The sequence below is a fragment of the Populus alba genome, chromosome 1 (assembly GCF_005239225.2).
Source record: "Populus alba chromosome 1, ASM523922v2, whole genome shotgun sequence".
NCBI lineage: Eukaryota > Viridiplantae > Streptophyta > Magnoliopsida > Malpighiales > Salicaceae > Populus > Populus alba.
The window spans coordinates 21862478-21881939 of NC_133284.1; the positions used below are offsets into that span (position 1 = coordinate 21862478).

Here is a 19462-nt window from a genome sequence, read left to right on the forward strand (position 1 = left end):
TTTCCCCCGAGCGGTGTTTTGTGGGCAGAGGAGAGGGCCATAGGTGGAGGAACTGCCAGTATCTTAGTCAAGGGTGTCATTACTGTGGTGGAAGAGGTCATTACAAGAGGGACTGCCCCAAAAGGAACACCGGACAAGTTCAGAGCTACAGACAACCCAGTCAGAGCCACCAGCAGTCAGTCACCGTTAATAGGCCAGTGAGATCTTCTCAATCAGGGGCAAACTCCAGTCGAGGGAAGCCGAGGGTACAAAATGATCGGACCCCGGGGAGGGTTTTCCACCTGACACAGGAGGAGGCCAGGGCTGCATCAGATGTAGTAGCAGGTACACTACTATTGAATGGTTTTAATGTGCATGTGTTGTTTGATCCGGGTGCCACCCACTCATTCATTGCTAAGAGAATTGTCACTAAATTGAGAAAGGAAGTAAAAATGGTAGAGAAGGGGTTTGTAATTGGAACTCCAATGGGAAACATGGTTGAAACAAATATTGTATATGTGGATGTGGGGGTTAGTTTATCCGGGTATGAAACAGAAGTAGACTTGATTCCCTTAGAGTTGCATGATTTTGACATAATACTAGGCATGAATTGGTTGAGTAAATACAAGGCACTAATCGATTGTTATATTAAAACTATTACTTTCCAAACACCTAAGGGCAAGAAAAAGACTTTTGATGGAGAGAGATTTCTCAAACTAAATGCTTTAATATCGGTGGTAACAGCCCAAAAAAGTTTTAAGAAAGGGATGTATGGGATACCTCGCATACATCTTAAACTCTGATGATGAAGGTCCACAATTGAAGGGTATTCCTGTGGTGAAGGATTTCCCAGATGTGTTTCCAGAAGAACTACCAGGACTACCCCCGGAGCGAGAGGTAGAAGTGTCTATAGACACTTTTCCTGGAGTTCCACCCATAGCTCAACAACCGTACCGGATGGCTCCAGCAGAACTGAACGAGTTAAAGACTCAATTACAGGAATTATTAGACAAAGGGTTCATACGGCCCAGTAATTCTCCTTGGGGAGCACCGGTCCTATTTGTAAGAAAGAAAGATGGAACCCATAGACTTTGTATTGACTATCGACAGTTGAACAAAATAACAATGAAAAACAAGTATTTGTTACCTCGAATAGATGATTTGTTCGACCAACTAAAGGGAGCAAGGGCATTTTCGAAGATAGATTTGAGATCAGGGTACTACCAGATGAAGATTAAAGAAGCGGATGTAGCAAAGACCGCATTTAGAACTTGTTACGGACACTATGAATTTTTGGTGCTGCCATTTGGGTTGACGAACGCCCCAGCTCTCTTCATGGATTTGATGAATCGGGTTTTTCAACCATACCTGGATAAGTTTGTGGTGGTATTCATTGATGATATACTGGTATACTCGAATTCTTTCGAGGAGCACGAGGAACACTTGAGACGAACCTTACAAACCTTGAGAGATCACCAGCTATATGCAAAACTGAGTAAGTGTGAATTTTGGCTTAAAAGAGTGACGTTTCTAGGACATGTCATTTCAGCTGAAGGTGTTTTTGTTGACCCCAAAAAGTTGAAGCAGTCTTGAAATGGGAAAGACCGACTTCGATCACTGAAATACGTAGCTTCCTGGGACTTGCAGGATACTATCAGAGATTTATCGAAGGTTTTTCCTTGATTGCAACCCCTTTGACCCAGCTAACTAGGAAAGATAAGAAATGGGTGTGGTCGGAAGAATGTGAGGCAAGCTTCCAAGAATTGAAGAGGAGGCTCACCACTGCTCCAGTGTTAACCCTCCCCTCAGGGACCGAGGGTTTTGTGGTATATAGTGATGCTTCGGGGAAGGGATTGGGGTGTGTTTTGATGCAACATGGGAAGGTGATCGCTTATGCATCAAGGCAATTAAAGACTCATGAGGTGAACTACCCGGTGCACGACCTGGAGTTAGCAGCTGTAGTATTTGCCTTGAGGATATGGAGACACTATTTGTATGGGTATCAAACCCAAATTTTTACTGATCATAAGAGTCTGAAGTATCTGATGTCGCAAAAGGAGTTGAACATGTGACAAAGAAGGTGGATAGAGCTCATTAAGGATTATGATTGCACCATAGAATATCACCCGGGAAAAGCAAACGTGGTGGCAGATGCCCTCAGTCAAAAAAATAAAAGCCTCCTTGGGAAGCATAACAGTGGGAAGGGAGCAGCAATTGGCAGAACTAAAAGAGTTGGGTGAAGTTTTGGGTATTAATGCAGGAGGTGGTTTGGTAGCCCAATTAGTGGTGCGACCAACATATCGAGAACAGATACTACATGCCCAATTCCATGACAAGGTGGGGTCCGATATTAGGAAGAAGGTGGAAGCCGGGGTAGAAATGAAATTCCGAGTAGCAGATGATGGATCCTTGATGATGGGACAACGGTTGTACGTGCCTGATGACGAAACAGTCAAACGAATGGTTCTACAAGAAGCACATGAGTCCAAATTCTCCATACATCCTGGCAGCACTAAGATGTATCGAGACTTGAAACACCTCTATTGGTGGCCTAATATGAAAAGGGAAATAGCTGAATATGTGTCAAAGTGTGGGATATGTCAACAAGTCAAGGTTGAACACCAAAGGCCTGCGGGACCATTACAACCATTACAAATTCCAGAATGGAAGTGGGAGATGATCACCATGGATTTCGTGTCAGGATTTCCTAAAGGGAGGAAAGGAAATGATGCGATATGGGTTATTGTAGATCGGTTGACGAAATCCGCACTATTCTTGCCTATAAAGATGACCGACTTGGTGGACAAGCTTGCCAAGATCTACATAAATGAGGTGGTACGACTTCATGGGATTCCGGTGTCCATTGTATCGGATCGAGATCCCAGGTTCACCTCTCGACTTTGGCCCAGCATACAACATGCCTTGGGGACAAGATTGGACATGAGCACTGCGTTTCACCCTCAAACGGATGGCCAATCAGAAAGAGTCATCCAAGTCTTGGAAGACCTATTACGGGCTTGTGTGCTAGAATTTGGAGGAAACTGGGAGGAACACATGGCATTGGTGGAGTTCACGTATAACAATAGTCACCAAGCCACAATAGGGATGGCCCCATATGAAGCCTTGTATGGTAGGAGGTGCAGAACTCCTTTGTGTTGGGAGGAAATTGGGGACAGGAAGTTATATGGCGCAGAGTTGGTCCAAGTCACCACGGAGAAAGTGAGAACTATCAAGGATCGCATCAAAGCCGCACAGGATAGACAAAAGAAGTATGCCGATGTGAGGAGAAGACCTTTTGAGTTCAGTATGGGGGACCAGGTGTTCTTGAAGGTAGCCCCATGGAAGAACATGTTACAGTTTGGATTAAAAGGGAAGTTAACTCCCTGCTTCATCGGCCCCTTCAAAATCTTACAACGAGTAGGACCAGTAGCCTACAAGGTGGATTTGCCGCCACAGTTAGCCAAGGTCCATGATGTGTTCCATGTCTCCTTGTTAAGGAAGGCTGACGTGGACCCCGCCCGAGTTCTACCCCAGGTCCCAGTAGAAGTCAAGGAAGACTTAACACTGGAATTGAGGCCCATAAGGATACAAGATCAAGAAGTGAAGGAGCTACGGAGCAAAAAGATCCCCATCGTCAGAATCTTATGGCGAAATGCTCAAGTAGAAGAGGAAACTTGGGAGAGGAAGGCTGAGATGAGGAAAAAGTACCCCAATTTATTTGAACTACCAGGTATGGAGTGTGAAACTGCTTAAATTTCGAGGACGAAATTCATATTTAGGTGGGGAGAATGTAATCACCAAAGAAAAAAAAAACCGGCTTTAGATAAACCAAAACAAGAATAAGGATACATCTAAACCAACCCCCAAACAACCCATTTCTTTTGATGGGGAGTATAAATACAAGGAGAGGAGAGTGAATGATCCATCTTCTTCCCAAACCAGCAGCTGTATGTCATTCCTTCCTTCCCCTTTCACAACAAAAACGTGAATCAAACCAGTAGAGATGACTTTGCGAACTTGTGAGGGAGAGATGAGACCTTGAGAGAGGAGTGGGCAGCTGCATAGAGGAGAGGAAAAAGAGAGCTGGAAAACGTGAGAGGAGGAAGAATGAGGAGAACCAGCAGCTGAAGAGAAAAGAATAGTGTCAAACCTTCCTCAAAATTAGTTAAATTCAGAAGGTATGGGTCATGAAACTCTCTTCCTCTCCCCCTTAAGATCAAAAAACAAAAATGAAGAAGAAAAACCCTAAGAAAAGAATTGATCTAAGACCTAAGCCAGCTGTGAAGGAAGCTGAAATTAAATAAGAGAACAAGCAAACAAAAGTGAAATAAAGCCAATTTCAGAACATCTAACAAATAAATAAAATGGAAATAACAAATCATGATAGAGGGCTGGCTCTAACTATGGGGTGGGCCAGCATGCATGTATGTGTGTTCTGCTGGAATTTATTGAAAGATTTTATGCAGAAATTAATGTGTTCTGTTGTGATGTTGTTGTGCTGAAATAAATGTGTTCTGCTGTGATGTTGTTGTGCTGGAATTAATGTGTTCTGCTGTGATGTTGTGTGCTGAAAGTAAGGAATTCTAAACCTGTTTTTATGAGTCTTTGCAAGTTGATTTTGAATTGATGACTCGATGTTAAATCATAGATTTTAGTTCTTAGACTTAAATTGAGGAAAAAGTATGAGTTACTAAATTAAAGAACTTCTTGTGTTGTGTGTAAATAGAAAGGCTGACGAATCTGGACAGTTTCGTCTCTTGATTTTCAAGAGATTTCGGGTAGGAGGATGAAAGAATTAGGATCATATTGCTTATAGAAATTGTAGTTTTGAATGTTGGCTAATTAATGAAATTGGTCTTACTCAATTTAGAGTTATAGAACTCCCGTCATGGGTCACCAAATGAGACAGTGACAGTTCAAAAATGTCTAGATAGTAACAATTCAAAAATGAGACAGTGACAGTTCAAAAATGTCTAGATAGTAACAGTTCAAAAATGAGACAGTAACAGTTCAAGACAGTAACAGTTCAAAAAAATAAGACAGTAACAGTTTGAGACAATAACAGTTTAAAAATGAGACAGTAACAGTTCAAGACAGTAACAGTTCAAAAAAATAAGACAGTAACAGTTTGAGACAATAACAGTTTAAAAATGAGACAGTAACAGTTCAAGACAGTAACAGTTCAAAAATGAGACAGTAACAGTTCAAAAACGAGACAGTAACAGTTCGGATTTTACGTAGAAATAGTTCAAATATATGTATATAGAAATGATGACTGAAAGAAAGACTTATTGGTTGTTGATATGTTTATAATAAAACATATTCGTGAGTGAGAGGAACTTATGGGATAAACCTGTGAATTTCAGGAGGGACCACAGGCGTGAGGCAACAACAACAGCAGCAGCAGGGGAGTACAAATAGAGCTTCTATTTCAGGTAGGTGACTTGCACCTTCCCTTTTCATATGTTGAATATTGAAATATTTAACTTGAGTATTACCATATTGTTAGAACCGATATTAGATTGTCGAATGCTTAAATGTTGATTAGCTTCGGCTAATGGCATCTGTATGGATGGTCGGGATAATGGACTGATTAGCTTCGCTAATGGCATCCGAGTGGATGGGCTGGACAAATGAATGGTTAGCTTCAGCTAATGGCATCCGAACGGATGGCCAAAACAAAGAATGATTAGCTTTGGCTAATGGCATCTGTATGGATGGCCGGGATGATGGACTGATTAGCTTCGGCTAATGGCATCCGAGTGGATGGCGGGGACAAATGAATGATTAGCTTCGGCTAATGGCATCCGAAAGGATGGGCGGAACAAAGAATGATTAGCTTCGGCTAATGGCGTCCGAGTGGATGGTTGGGAGAAAAGAATGATTAGCTTCGGCTAGTTACAATTCGAAAACTTGTGCATCTAATTGTATTACTAGTTGTTATATCAACTACATGAATAAATTATAAATGTTAATACTTTATTTAATGGCCAAACCGTTAGTACCATTATTATTATTATTAAGTATCTTCATCCTCTTAAATGTTTTATACTACTGCAGGGACGTCACACCAATGAGATGTTTAGGAAATCCGATACACGGGAACCTACTTTTGCCAGGAATCATGTAGATGCATTCTATATCACAATGTATTTTGTATGGATCAATGTACTGAATGTATAACTTTTACTAGATCCTTTTTGTTTAAAAATGTGATGTCTATTAGTGGGATAGGAATGCAAAACTTATGACTATGTATATATTCTTTTAATATGATCTTCAAATCATGCAACTTTGATATTATGTGTTTGTGTAAGATTCACTTTTAAATGAAATGTGGATTGTATGGATTGTAGTTTGATGATGTGAAGCTTCAAGTTCCCTAATTACCGACACCATGTGTTTTAAATATAAAAAAAAAAAAAAAATTTACTGTTGATTTGGGCTTGGAAAGCCGAGTTGTTACATTATTAGAATGGAAGACTTGCTCCAAGGCAATAAGACTATAAACCAACTCGATCACAACGCCTACACCTGGAGATGAGCAAAAGAAGTATAAATTCATAACAAAGAATGGTCAATTCTTTGAAGAGTTGAAAGTTCAATCAAGAACCAAGATTGAGCAACCAAAAAGTCAGCTATAATGCTGAAAATATCATCAAAAGTCTGCCCTAAAATTATTCCTAAAGAGTATTTAAACTCTAAGCCAAAACCCTAGTGTCTCTAATGGGTCTCACATAAGCCCAATTTAAATAATAATCAACTCAAGATAAAACTAGACCAAACTAATCAAAATAGACAAAATAAACAAGTCTAAGACCCAAATAAAATGTCTCCTCTCAAAATAAATAACGTTTGATAGCCCAGCTAATTAAATAAGACAAGTTCGTTGTTTCCGTATTATGTCTCGCAATAACAAAAGCCCAACTTAAAATGGATGGTTCTCTCTCATATTAATGAATTTAGAAGGCATGCAATATACTTTTGGAAAGGTATGGAATTCTAGTTTCCATCCCAACTGAAATCACATCAAACTTCGATATATATCTTCAGTTATGATCAAAAGAGCAACAAAAGATCAAACTGTCCAAATCTAGTCTTTCTCCCAATCCTTGTGTAATGGTCTTAGTTCCATTAACAAGCCCCTCTTGAATATGAATCATATTAATCAAGGCTTGCTCTTTATTATTACAAATACTCTTGAAGTCTACCTTAGCCCATGTCTCTTGAAGAAGTTCATTGAAAGCTTCTTTGAACTTCTTAGCCCTAAGCCTAGTAACTGGACCAACTGGAACTTACAATGGGTCCTTTGATGGTTGGATCATATCACTAGGTATATAAGTTATTTGAACTTGATAATCTATATATATGATTTGAATTTGGTAGTCTATGTCTATATGATCGATACAAATGGAAGGTTGTGATTACATTGATTACATATTCTGGAAATTGGGATATATAATGGTATCAATATGATTCCTTTGGTACTAGCATTTCAGATGACATTGATTACTTTTTCGAGTTTGGATAGCTAATGGTATGAATAGGGTTATATTGGTGCGAACATTCTTTAAATTAATCAGTTGATCCCAGTTAATTAAGTGACTAATGATGTTAGTAATTATTACTAACATTAGCATGGTTACAAGATTAAGGTTAAAATATAAATTGATTAACTATTATGGGTCATAAATAGTTAATGATATCAATGGGTTATTGGTATTGGCAACAATTTTTTGTGTGATTAGCTACTCTAGGTATGGAGGCTAATAATGTAAAGGGTTCTTGACATCAACAACTTAGATGGTAAACTAGATGCGAATAAGAATTGATTAACTATTCTGAGTTAGGAATAGTTAATTATATCAATTGATTGTATTGATATCGACACCTGAATGAAATTGATTAGTCTAACCCAGTAATGGAAGACTAATGAGATTCATTAGTATTCGCAATTACCTTCCAGAGAATGGGAGGAGAAGTGTTAATTAGTTATTTTGAAAGAACGGGATAAGTAAATGATATCGAGAGAAGAACATCTTGGTATCAAGTGAGAATTGAACCATAAAGAGATGGTGTTCAAAATCATTTTAGTCGTGTTGTGATTTCTAGGATGAAATTATTCTCGGCATATGATTAGGATATTAGTTAGAAATCACATATTGTAAAAAAGTCTATGTCTAAATTTTATGTGTCAAAAGAAATGTCATGAAAAAATTATTACTTGTCGATGATATTATTATTGTTATTACCTTTTTATATTTATATTTACATGTTATTTGTTATTTTTATGTCCATCAGAATCATGTCAGGAGTGATATTAATGTAGCTATCTTTTGCTATGTAATTATGTTGTAATTCAAGATACTTATCTCCTAAACTTAAAATGTAGTATTGATCTATAAATTATTCATATGTATGACTTTAATCTAATGATGTAATTCTAAGTACCTATTTTAACCATGCATGTTTATAGTTGAACTTGGGATCCTTCATATGAACTTCATTATATGATATTATTACGCATGATATAATTTATGAAATAATAATATGTAGCAATTGTATCATGCATTTTTTTTTTGGTGAACTTTAATTTTGTACTATTATTGATAAGATATATTGTGTTATTGATAATGAGTTTGGTTGAAATCCAGGATGATTGGACCAGGTTGTAAAATGATATAGGAAGTGTAAATATGGCATTGTTGATAACATAGGCCCTTTTGGTATAGGGGAGACTCTACTGAAATTTCAGTGGATTTAAAAAAAAAACATTTTTTGAAAGTTCCAATTACCTATTATGTGTTATCCTAGAAATTAAGACTGTTACAACTTTGATTTGTTATGTGGACACCGTACACAATGAATTGATAGAAAGAACTTCTCCTTTATGTATGGAGGGTAATGGATTGTTGTTAGAAATGGTTCTAATGCATTGTCTTGTCATTATCAAGGTGCATTGCTATGATCTAGTAATGTGACAATTTGGATTGCATCAACACATCCCTGATGATGTTGACATAATAGATGATTTGCATGTTATTAATTAATGAGATAAAAATAGATTCTCACATTTCATAGTCATAAGTAGCCTCAGGAATACAATATAAATAAACATATATACATGTAATAGGAATCTCAAATACTTATATAATACAATATTCTAGTAATAGAAATCCTAAAATACATCTACATAACCCATCTACGTCTATGACATCTATGAGATGATCTGGGCTTATTAATAGCATGACTACATCCTGTTCATGCTCCTACCTGACTGACCTTGTCTTCTTCCACAATATCATCAAGAGTTAACTTCTCTCCAAAGGTATCAAGTCCATTCCGATTGAACCATCGAGACACATAAGTGGTCCTTTTTTCTCTTCATCAATATTACAAAGCACAGATGCAGTCTCTTGACCCTCCTGTATCAACAAGCCAACATAATATTAATAAAACATTATTTGACAACTTATACAAAATTTAACGCAACACATAATTAATTGAAATGATTAGTTCGTAATTAATTTAACTTATTTTCATGTTCAATTATATCAAATCAACTCTAATTGATGGTATTCATAACTAATTTATTATTAATTCAACAAACCTTAAATTAAATTTAAACCCTAAATAATAATTTCATTTCAACTAAACCAAACCCAAATTTATAAAAATATAATATGTTTACCTTTTTTGTAGAACTAGAAAAAGGATTGAGGTGGTAAGGGCAAAGGCGGCAACGAAATTTTTTAGAGAGGAAACCATTCTAGGATACTAGAAGACTAATATGAGTTTGATTTTTTAGTGTTTATAGGTAAAAAACAAGTGATTGGTGGGTTTTTTTTTTTTTTTTTTTTATAGAGAGATAAGGGTTGGGAATGTTGATTTTGAGAGAGAAAGAGAGAGAGAGAGAGAGTTGTTGCATTTGTTGTGCTCAAGGTTGTCAAAAACGCTTTTTTGACACGACACGGAACATTCAATTTAAACTCGACTCGTAAACTCGAATCGTAAAATCGTAAAATCGGAAGTAAAATTTTTTAACTAAAAATCGTAAAATCGGAAGCAAAATTTTTTTAACTAAAATCGTAAAATCACAAGTAAAATATTTTAAACAATATTTTAAGCAACATCTTTTGCTCCAATAATTGTTTTCTGATTAGCAATTCTGAAAATAAGCTTGAGAGTTGAGAGTTCAAAGAATAAGCAAGTTGCAACCTCCATTTTTTTACCATCCATGCTAAAACTAATATTCAAAGTTTATTACAACCATTATTACATTCCATTTTTTTTTGTCTTCTAATCATTATTACAACCATTTTAAATTCCTTGAGCTGTTATCAATTCGAAGTTTACAACCATTTTAAATTCCTTAAGCTGTTATCAATTCGAAGTTTGTTTCTTTCACAGAATAAGTCTTCCATAGTTCCATTATCATCAATCGTCAATAAGTCTTCCTTAATCTATCTACGCAGTCTTCGATGGGAACTGATCAAAATGATTCAATTGATCAATGGGAAAATGATAATTCACAAAATCACAAAATCACAGAATCACAGAATCACATTACATTCAACTGCATCTTCTTGCAGCAAATTACATTCAGCAGAATCACAGGTTCCATGGGAACTGATCACAAAATACATTCACAAAATACATTCAGCGGAACTAATCACCGATTCCAAGACTACCAAAGCAAGCAAGATCAACAGGGCATTCGGTTCCAAGACTAATCAGTAATCACCGATTCACAGCAAACCCAGAAGATGAACATAGATTCACAGCAAACCCAGATAATTTTTTGTCTCTAATCACCGATTCACCACCATTAGATAGAAAAAAACAAAGTTTGGGTTCCCAATTCGTACCTTCGTCTCGCTCTGGAGTGTGAGACAGAGAGGGGATGATTGGACGAAGTTGCGACTTTGGAGTCAGGGAGGGTGTGACTGTGTGAGACAGGGACGATGAAGTCACTGACGAAGCTGCGAGACAGGGACTAAGACGAAGGGGACGGACGAAGACGAAGTCGAGAGACAGGGACGAAGACGAAAAAGACGAGGTCGGCTACTCGGGCACTCGGGTGGGATTTGCGAATTTGGGAAAGAAAAGAGATTACTATTTACTGCCACCGTGGCTTGTTTCATTTCTAATTTTCGGCCTTCGCAGGAACTTTTGATAAACTCGGGAAAACGTAACGTTTTTAACGTTTTTTACGAGTCAACCGGTTTTTCTGCGAGTTTGACCGAGTCAACCCGATTTTGCTGATTTTCGAGTTTTAACCCCGATTCTACATGTTTTCTGTATTTTAACTCGTAAAATCGGACGATTTTATGAGTTAAAACGCATTTTTAACAACCATGGTTGTGCTCTTCAATCTGGGCATGTCGTACTTCTGAAAAACGACAAATATCTTGTCGCGTTTGATTTAGTAAATGTCACATTTTAGAAGTATGACAAGGAGAAAATGTAATATTTTGCCAAAATATTTTTAAATCGTATTATTTTGCCAAAATTTTTAGATTATTTTTAAAAAAAATCAATATCTTTTTTTAATGTGCTAATTTACTAAAACAAATACAGCTAAACGAGGCAACCAACTAATAACAATTAATTAAATGGTGTTTTAGAGTGATAAATATTGTTTTTCAAAGTAATTTTTGTCTAAAAATATATTAAAATAATATTTTTTTTATCTTTTAAAATTTATTTTTTATATAAACATAGAAAACAATCCAAAAATATTAAAAAAATTAATTTAAAATAACAAAATTAAATTTTAACAAAACATAAAATAAAATAAAATAAAACCTCATTATAAATGTCAAACGGAATGTCAAACGGAACTAATATCTTTTGCCATTTTTTTTTTCTGCTATCCTTTTTAAACAAGTAATTTCTCCTGTCTTCAAAGACAAAGGCTCTTTCCATCCGTCAGACCCGGTCTTTCCATTAATTACCCCCTTTTTTTTTTTTTTTTCTCCTTTCTTAACCTCCTTCTCTCTCCCAGTTTCTATGTGTCTTTAGGTTTTTTATATTCTATAAATCTCTCAAAGAAACTGTTTGTAATGACATCTGTGAAGAACAATAACATGTTGCCTCCAGGTCTGGTTTCCAATCTACAACAAGTACTTTTAAGCAGAAAAGGTGGCGGAGGAGAAGAAGAAGAGAAAAAAGAAATTGACCCATCAAATGATGGTAATGATAAATCAGCCGAGCCATCTACTTCCACTTGTGTTGAAAACACTGAAGAAGACAGCAATAATTCAAAGCCTATTGTTTTGGTTACTAATGGAGATGGGATTGACTCCCCTGGTCTTGTTTCTCTTGTTGAAGCTCTGGTTCGTGAAGGCCTCTATAATGTCCATGTTTGCGCTCCTCAATCGTGGGTTTTTTCTCATTATTTTCATGCTTCTGCTTAATTTCTGCTTTATTTTCTTATAAGGGCTGTCTTCAATTTTTAAGTTTGGAGATGGAGGATGTGGTGATGGGTTTTGAATTGGTTTTGCGTATCTGGGAAGATGGGTTCTCTTCTTCATTATTTTCTTTTTTGTTATGTTTTTTTAGCATAGATTTTCACATCTGGGCATGTGGGTTCTGTTTATTATGTTCATTTTTTTTTTTCAAAATTTGTTTTAAATATTTATGTTCTATTTGGTTTAATTTACTTACCTCGGGTGTGTTGGTTTTCTCTAGTTTTCAGTTACTTTATGAATTTCTCTTCAGTTTTCAAATTATATTTCATGTGGTAATTCGTTACCTTTTTTTATTGGTATTGAATTTGGAGTTTCTTTTTCCTGATTTCTTTAGTTTGTGAATTGGCTGGTCAGGGACAAATCAGTATCCAGTCATTCTGTGACTTTAAAAGAAGCAATTGCTGTGACTTCTGTTGAAATTAATGGTGCCATAGCTTATGAAGTTTCAGGTAGAAGCGCATCTTATTTTTCCGAAGTTCTGCACCCTAGATTTGGAAATATTAATTGTTAAATGCATCGTATGCTTGTAGTAACCGAGCCACCTCCAGTTTAAGAATTCAAGATTTGTTAACTTGTATTAGTTTTGATTTTTCTTGTAAGAATGTCCAGGAATGATGTGTCTTTTTTGTTAAAAAAAAAACTTCCTTTCTAGGGCTATCGTCATGACAGTATGGAAGAACTGATCAATTTGCTTTTTCATCAATTTGATCCATATTAATGGCTACACATGTCTGCTAGAATGGTGAACTGATGTGTTTTGCACTTCTTGTTGCAATTGTTTTAGTAATGGGAATTGTTCATGGTACTTGTTACTCAGGGACTCCAGTGGATTGTGTCTCATTAGCATTTTCTGGAGCACTGTTTTCTTGGTCAAAGCCTTTGCTGGTTAGAATTTACTTATTGTTCTATTTGAGATAGCATAATACCTGTATCCATGATGAATTCTTGAGAATTTATACCTTATTTTATTTCAGGTAATTAGTGGAATTAATCGGGGATCAAACTGTGGCCATCACATGTAACCTCTCTTCCTGTGCTTGGGCATATTCCTATATTATCTTGTCTGATTTTCCAGTAGCATGTTTAAGCTGGACAAACTTTTCAAATTATACGTCAGTGATGTCGCAGATTAAATTTAGATCTTTGTAGTTAGTGGCAATAAGTGAATGTGTACAGGCAGTCATTTGTTGTTTCTTGCTGGTTTTGTTTTAAGCAAATTGTTACAACCTTGGGGATAAAATTCATTAATTACTTGCAAAACTCATCAGGATTTATTCGGGTGTTGTTGCTGGAGCTAGAGAAGCATTATTTCGTGGTGTCCCATCCCTGTCAATATCACTGAATTGGTAACTTGAAGTTTTTTTTTTTTATTATTTGTGGGGATTTTATTACTCTTCTTCTTGTCTACAAGCAATTTTTTGGAGTTGTAATCTATTATAGGAAGAAGGAAGAAAGCCAAGAAAGTGATTTTAAGGATGCAGTTGCTGTCTGTTTGCCAGTGATAAATGCTGCTATCAGAGATATTGAAAAGGGGTTTTTTCCAAAGAGCTGCTCTCTGAATATTGAAATCCCCACATCTCCATCTGCAAACAAGGTAAGCACTATTATGTATTTTTCTCAGATTGCTGCACAGATGCTGCTTGTTATTTATTGACAATATGCACATAACTATAGACAGCTGTCAAATTAATAGACCGTTAGGTAGTATATTTAATCTATTAATGGATGCTGTATGATTGGAGCCATATTCACGTGGAGAAGATTTTTTGGGGAGTTTTAATGTCATTGTAGGAATTTGCCTCCATACAATTTCATTAGGTTTTAAGAAGAGGAGATAGGTTTGGGAGGATGCTGAAGTTTTCCCACATTAGATACCATCTAAGGTACTTAAAAGTTAACACATTGTCAACAACTACTAGAAATGATACCTTTTGAATGTCAACATGGGATGTTGTTGGTCGAAGTCATAAATAGTGGGTGGTTTTAGAAATTCACCCACATTGTGTCCTAGCCTGACTACTGTTTCCGAGCTGCATAAATGGGTTTACTTGATCAACATTTTGGTTTTCCTAGATTGTCACAGAAACTCCACTTCTTAAATTTCAGTTTATTTTTCATTAGTTGAGTTTCTATTATTAAGAACTTGGTAATTATTGCAAAATTCCTACTTATGAAGGTTTCAAAGAGTATATAGGATGGTTTAAAGATCTTATTATTCTTTTTCCTGTTGTCAATTGGAGGTTGGTTCTGGAGGAATTATTTGTCATCCCAACAGTAAGGCCAAGAGCACACAATATTGCTTGAATCATGATTAGGATCTGCGGTCATTATATATTGGTTATTGGAACATTGATTATGATTTTCAGGTAAGCGTTTTAATAGTGGCCCCCAAAGAAAAAACGATTCTCCCATCACTAGGCAGGATGTTTTATGATGTATAGCTTCTACAACTACCCTAGGATGAACCTATGGTAGAAGTTCACCTGCTCTGTTGGAGCACCAGAACTATATTCTTTTCTGTTCTTGTATGTAAGTTCTGTTAGATAATCTCTCTCTAAGCAGATCCTCTTTGTTATCTCTTTCCTTTTCTTTTTACTTGGCAGGGCTTCAAACTAACTAAGAGAAGTATGTGGAGATCCTCACCTAGCTGGCAAGCTGTTTCAGCTAATCGGCATCCTTCAGCTGGACATTTCATGTCTAATCAACAAAGTCTTGGCCTCCAGCTTGCACAGCTTAGTAGAGATGCCTCTGCTGCTGTGAGTATCTATTGTAAAAGAACTTATTGCTTCATTTTTCTTTCTCTGTAACTTCTTTCGTAAAGAACACTCCCATGCATTTTTTTTTCATGGCATTGTATCTTCTCAGGGTGCAGCTCGCCGTTTGACCACACAAAGGAAGAACATGTTAGAGATTGAATCAGTTGGGGCCGGTGGAAAATCTGATAGCAATCGGGTGAAGAAGTATTTTCGAATGGAGGTCAAGAAAATCCTAACTACCAACATGCTTTCAACAACAATTTTGATGGCTTTTAATTGTGAAAAGAATAATTTTTAATTGCTTATTTTGCAGCTAGAATTTAAGAAGTGTAAAGAAATAAATTTAGCTTTGGAATTCAGTATAGTCAATGTTAAACTAAACTTACTTTTTATGGCTAGATTTCAATAAATGAATGCGGTTATGACTTCAGCACTGGTTTAATGTATTTTTCAGTTTTTGGACAAGGAGCTGGAGGATACAGATGAGGATCTGGATTTCAGAGCAGTTGAAAATGGATTTGTAAGTTAAAATGTTGTATTTTCCACATTGAGGACAATGCATGTTTTTTGCTCATCTAGAAGTTATGCATGTATCAATTTGAATCTCACAAGGCATTGGGTTGATGAGCCCTAGACATATATCATTGTTCCTCTTGTTTTTTAACGGAAGCTATAGGTCTGACTGTGATCTTGAGGCTATGGGAGCCATCATCACAATGAAAGTTGTGATTGGTATGGCTAAAATCATTTTTTTCTTTTTTGTTCACAAATAATGGCTGACCCTTGGCATTATAACCTAGCACCAAACATGGCGAACTGCCAATGTGTCTGTACTTAAGTTGAGCACTTGTGCAGAACAAGGACTAAAAGAAATCTCTGGTTCAAAATGCTACTATGGGAAGGCTAATAAACTCCTTAACTTGTAATTTAAGTACTAAAACTTGCAGGACTTTGACTACATTTCATTTTAGTTTGGCTGCTTATTGCCTTGATTTTCTCTTGGAACACTAGGTTGCGATAACTCCACTATCACTTTCTCCACGAATTGAAGAGCACACTCACATAGCAGCCTCAGATTGGATCTCCTCCGCGCTTCATGGTGACCAATAAAAGCCGCCTCAATTATATAATCAATTATTTTGTATGCTCTTGCAGGCACGATTGTGTTAATTAGTAATCAGTTGCATATGTGTATTTTCTTTTTTCTGCATTTACCCCTTTTGATTTTCTTCTTATATTTGGTGGGGTTGGGTGGGTTTGCATTTTGTAGTTTTTAATACAAATGTAATTTAAAATGGTCAGGTCTTAATTACATGACCTTGTCTTTTGTGACTTCCGGATTTGTCTTCAATTCATTTCTCAAAGCTGTTTTTCGATTATTAATTGTGATACAAGAGGGAGATGCTGCAAATGACTGGCGGCGTCTGATGCTTCTGCTTCTGCAAACACACCAGCTGTGGCAAGTTCCTTGTGAATATGGCTTAGCTTCTGATATGGTTTGGGCTTTTAGACTTGCGAAAAACTGACTCATCCTTGTTCATTTTTTGACTTTGTTTTTTGCTTTCAGTAGTGGTTTAGTCGAGGAACAAACACTCGTTCCCTACTGGAACATCATTCAACATATTTTGGGATCGTGTAAATGCTAATCCATGAAAAATGATTCAAGTTCGCCAGTGATTTAACAAATTAATGTGCTAATATATATATATATATATATTTTCTTGATTCTCGATTACAAGATGCAGTTTTCATCTGTATCTACAAGCTTCCCGAAGAGGAATAGAAGAAACATTTGTGGTTGATATTTAATCTGTTATCTTTAACGTCCGCCAGAATTGGGATTGAATATTCTAAACTTGCATGCTTCTACTCGGCAAAAATGTCTTTATTCTTCTTCTTCTTAGTACCAAGAAAAAATGATTTAAAGTGCTCGCAGGGTTTTAAATAGAAAAAAGAAAAAAAGAGAGAGACAGCTGTCTTGTCCCTGGCAATAAATAGCATTCTATTTACTTTTGTTCCTAGTATTGGCCCGAGCTTATATAATCCCAAAGTCCCTGTCTTCTTGATATTTATAATCAAACACTAGCTAACGCAACTCAACCCAAAAAATAATAAAAAAAAAAAGCTAACGTAACCATATATATATATATATCACCAAATCTTTGTAACTTTTACCCTAATCTTAAACCTGGCCTGTGTTCAATCTGGTCTAAGACTTGAATCATAGGTTTTACTTGGATTATCTGGATTAATTTTATTTTATTTTGATTTTATAATTTAAAACAATATTATTTTTATAAAAATATATATAAAAATTAATGAGTTGCAATTAGGTTTTGCTGAGTCAACCAAATAGATTAACTAGGTCACATTAATTTTTAAATTTGAATCTCGAGTCCATCTATTAAAAAACTATACCCTTACACTAAAAATGGAAAAAAAAAAAAAAAAAACATTCTGTAGCAGTTCCAAAGAAAGGAAGTACAGTAATGGCTGGTCGATAGTAAAAATTTATAGCAAACCCTAAACGAGGTCCATTGGGCTTGCCTAAATTAATGACCACAACACAAGAATACGCAAATATAGTCATTATTTAGCTCGGGGTTAGTGTAGTAGAGAGAAAGTGAGACGAGTGGTGATGCTTATTATATAGCAAACTCACTCTCTGGCAAAGAAAAAATGACAGCCAAAAAACTTAACAATTGGAGCCAGAGCATCATCACTGATGAACACATTGTTGATATCATCAAAGAATACAATTATCCATCAAAACCCAATCTCCACTCATCAAACTGTAACTCCTCACCTATCATCAAAGAATACAATTATCCCTTCTCTCTCCAACTTCAATTACTAAAGTTGCCAATGAAAGGTTCTTGCATCCCTGCAGTCTCTCCTCTCTGGAATTCTTCTTGCCCGATGGTGCTCTTTAGCTTTTTGCCGAAATAACTGTACTTTTGGGTTCCTTCTTTTCTTCATGGAATGGGCTTGGGATGTCTGCCAACTGTTTGATATATGCAAACATTTTTAGGCTTGGCTAGGAGGGTCTTATTGCATTAATTTTTGCAATGCTAATGGCAAAATCAGTAGTCTGTCTACTCGTGTTCGATATAGGTTATGTTTTATCTATTTCAGCTAAGAGAATTTTGTAATTTAAGATTGAAGTTTTAACTATTTTGAATTTAGTAGCTCTAAGTTAATTGATTTTAATTTTAAATTTAATTCTAGATTTATTCACGCAATTCTAATTTTTTATTATAGAGTTCTATGAGTATCAATATAATCAAATACACTTTACACAAACAATAATTCAATTGAAAAAATAATCAAAGAATTAAAACAATTTAAATGTAAATTAAATACAATAACTTAAGAAAGAAATACTTACATTCATAGAATTCTGATTATATTCACGAATTGTAACTTCTAGATAATGAAATATCTTTTTGGTATTTTTGGTTTATGGAATTGAAATTGCAAACCTATTGATTACAAAGGAAATTGCAATCCTACTTGACTATTACATACAGATTTATAGCTTATTGTTCTATTGCCTATAAAGTTATTGCCTATATAATTACCATCTACAAGCTATTGTCTATTGACTTCAGGTTTGAAAGGTTATGGGAACTTGATAAACTGCTATGTAATGATTTTAGTTTTTTGTAGAGTTGTTTGTGTTCCTTAATCTTCATTTCCATTTGTCATATATAATCCAATGATATCAATTGCTAATAACTTTTATTTTTTTTATGTCAACTACTAATAACTTATCTTTCAAAGTTTTTTCCACAATCTTACAATCATATGAGTTACTGTTGCCTTTTAATTTATGTGACTTATTATAACTACTTACATTCTACTTATGTACAAATTACGTCCCAAAGCATCCAAACCAACATCCAAGTCTTTATTTCTGTAATTAAGCTCCTCTAAGTCAAAAGTCAAAACTTGAAGATTTTATGCAAGGCTATTTCTTTTTTTTTTTTAGGAAAATAGTTATTGAAATACTTAAATGTAAATTATCTACTTAGAAAAGGGTTATTTTGAAGAAAAGGGATTACGATTTCCTATGATATAAAAAGAAAGAGAGAAAAGAAAGAGAGGGCAGCCATAAAGAGAAGAGAAACACCCCTTTCCTCCACAAACCCAAAATCATGCATTCTTGTTTCTTTTTGATTAGTTGTTTAATAGACATGCAAGGCTAAACTCGTTTTCTTGGTTATAAAGACACAAAAACCTTCAAATTTCAAG

General features: G+C 35.6%; 1 protein-coding gene across 1 annotated transcript; it reads left to right on the forward strand.

The window, feature by feature from the left end:
- The first annotated feature begins 11897 nt into the window (after positions 1–11897).
- LOC118040916 (uncharacterized) lies at positions 11898–16544 on the forward strand. Its single transcript, XM_035047995.2, has 10 exons — positions 11898–12361; positions 12807–12901; positions 13270–13337; positions 13427–13470; positions 13721–13798; positions 13893–14046; positions 15056–15208; positions 15318–15428; positions 15663–15728; positions 16220–16544. Exons 1-10 carry the CDS (start codon positions 12045–12047, stop codon positions 16316–16318), a joined length of 1185 nt encoding a protein of 394 aa, XP_034903886.1. The 5' UTR covers positions 11898–12044; the 3' UTR covers positions 16319–16544.
- The last annotated feature ends 2918 nt before the right edge of the window (positions 16545–19462 follow it).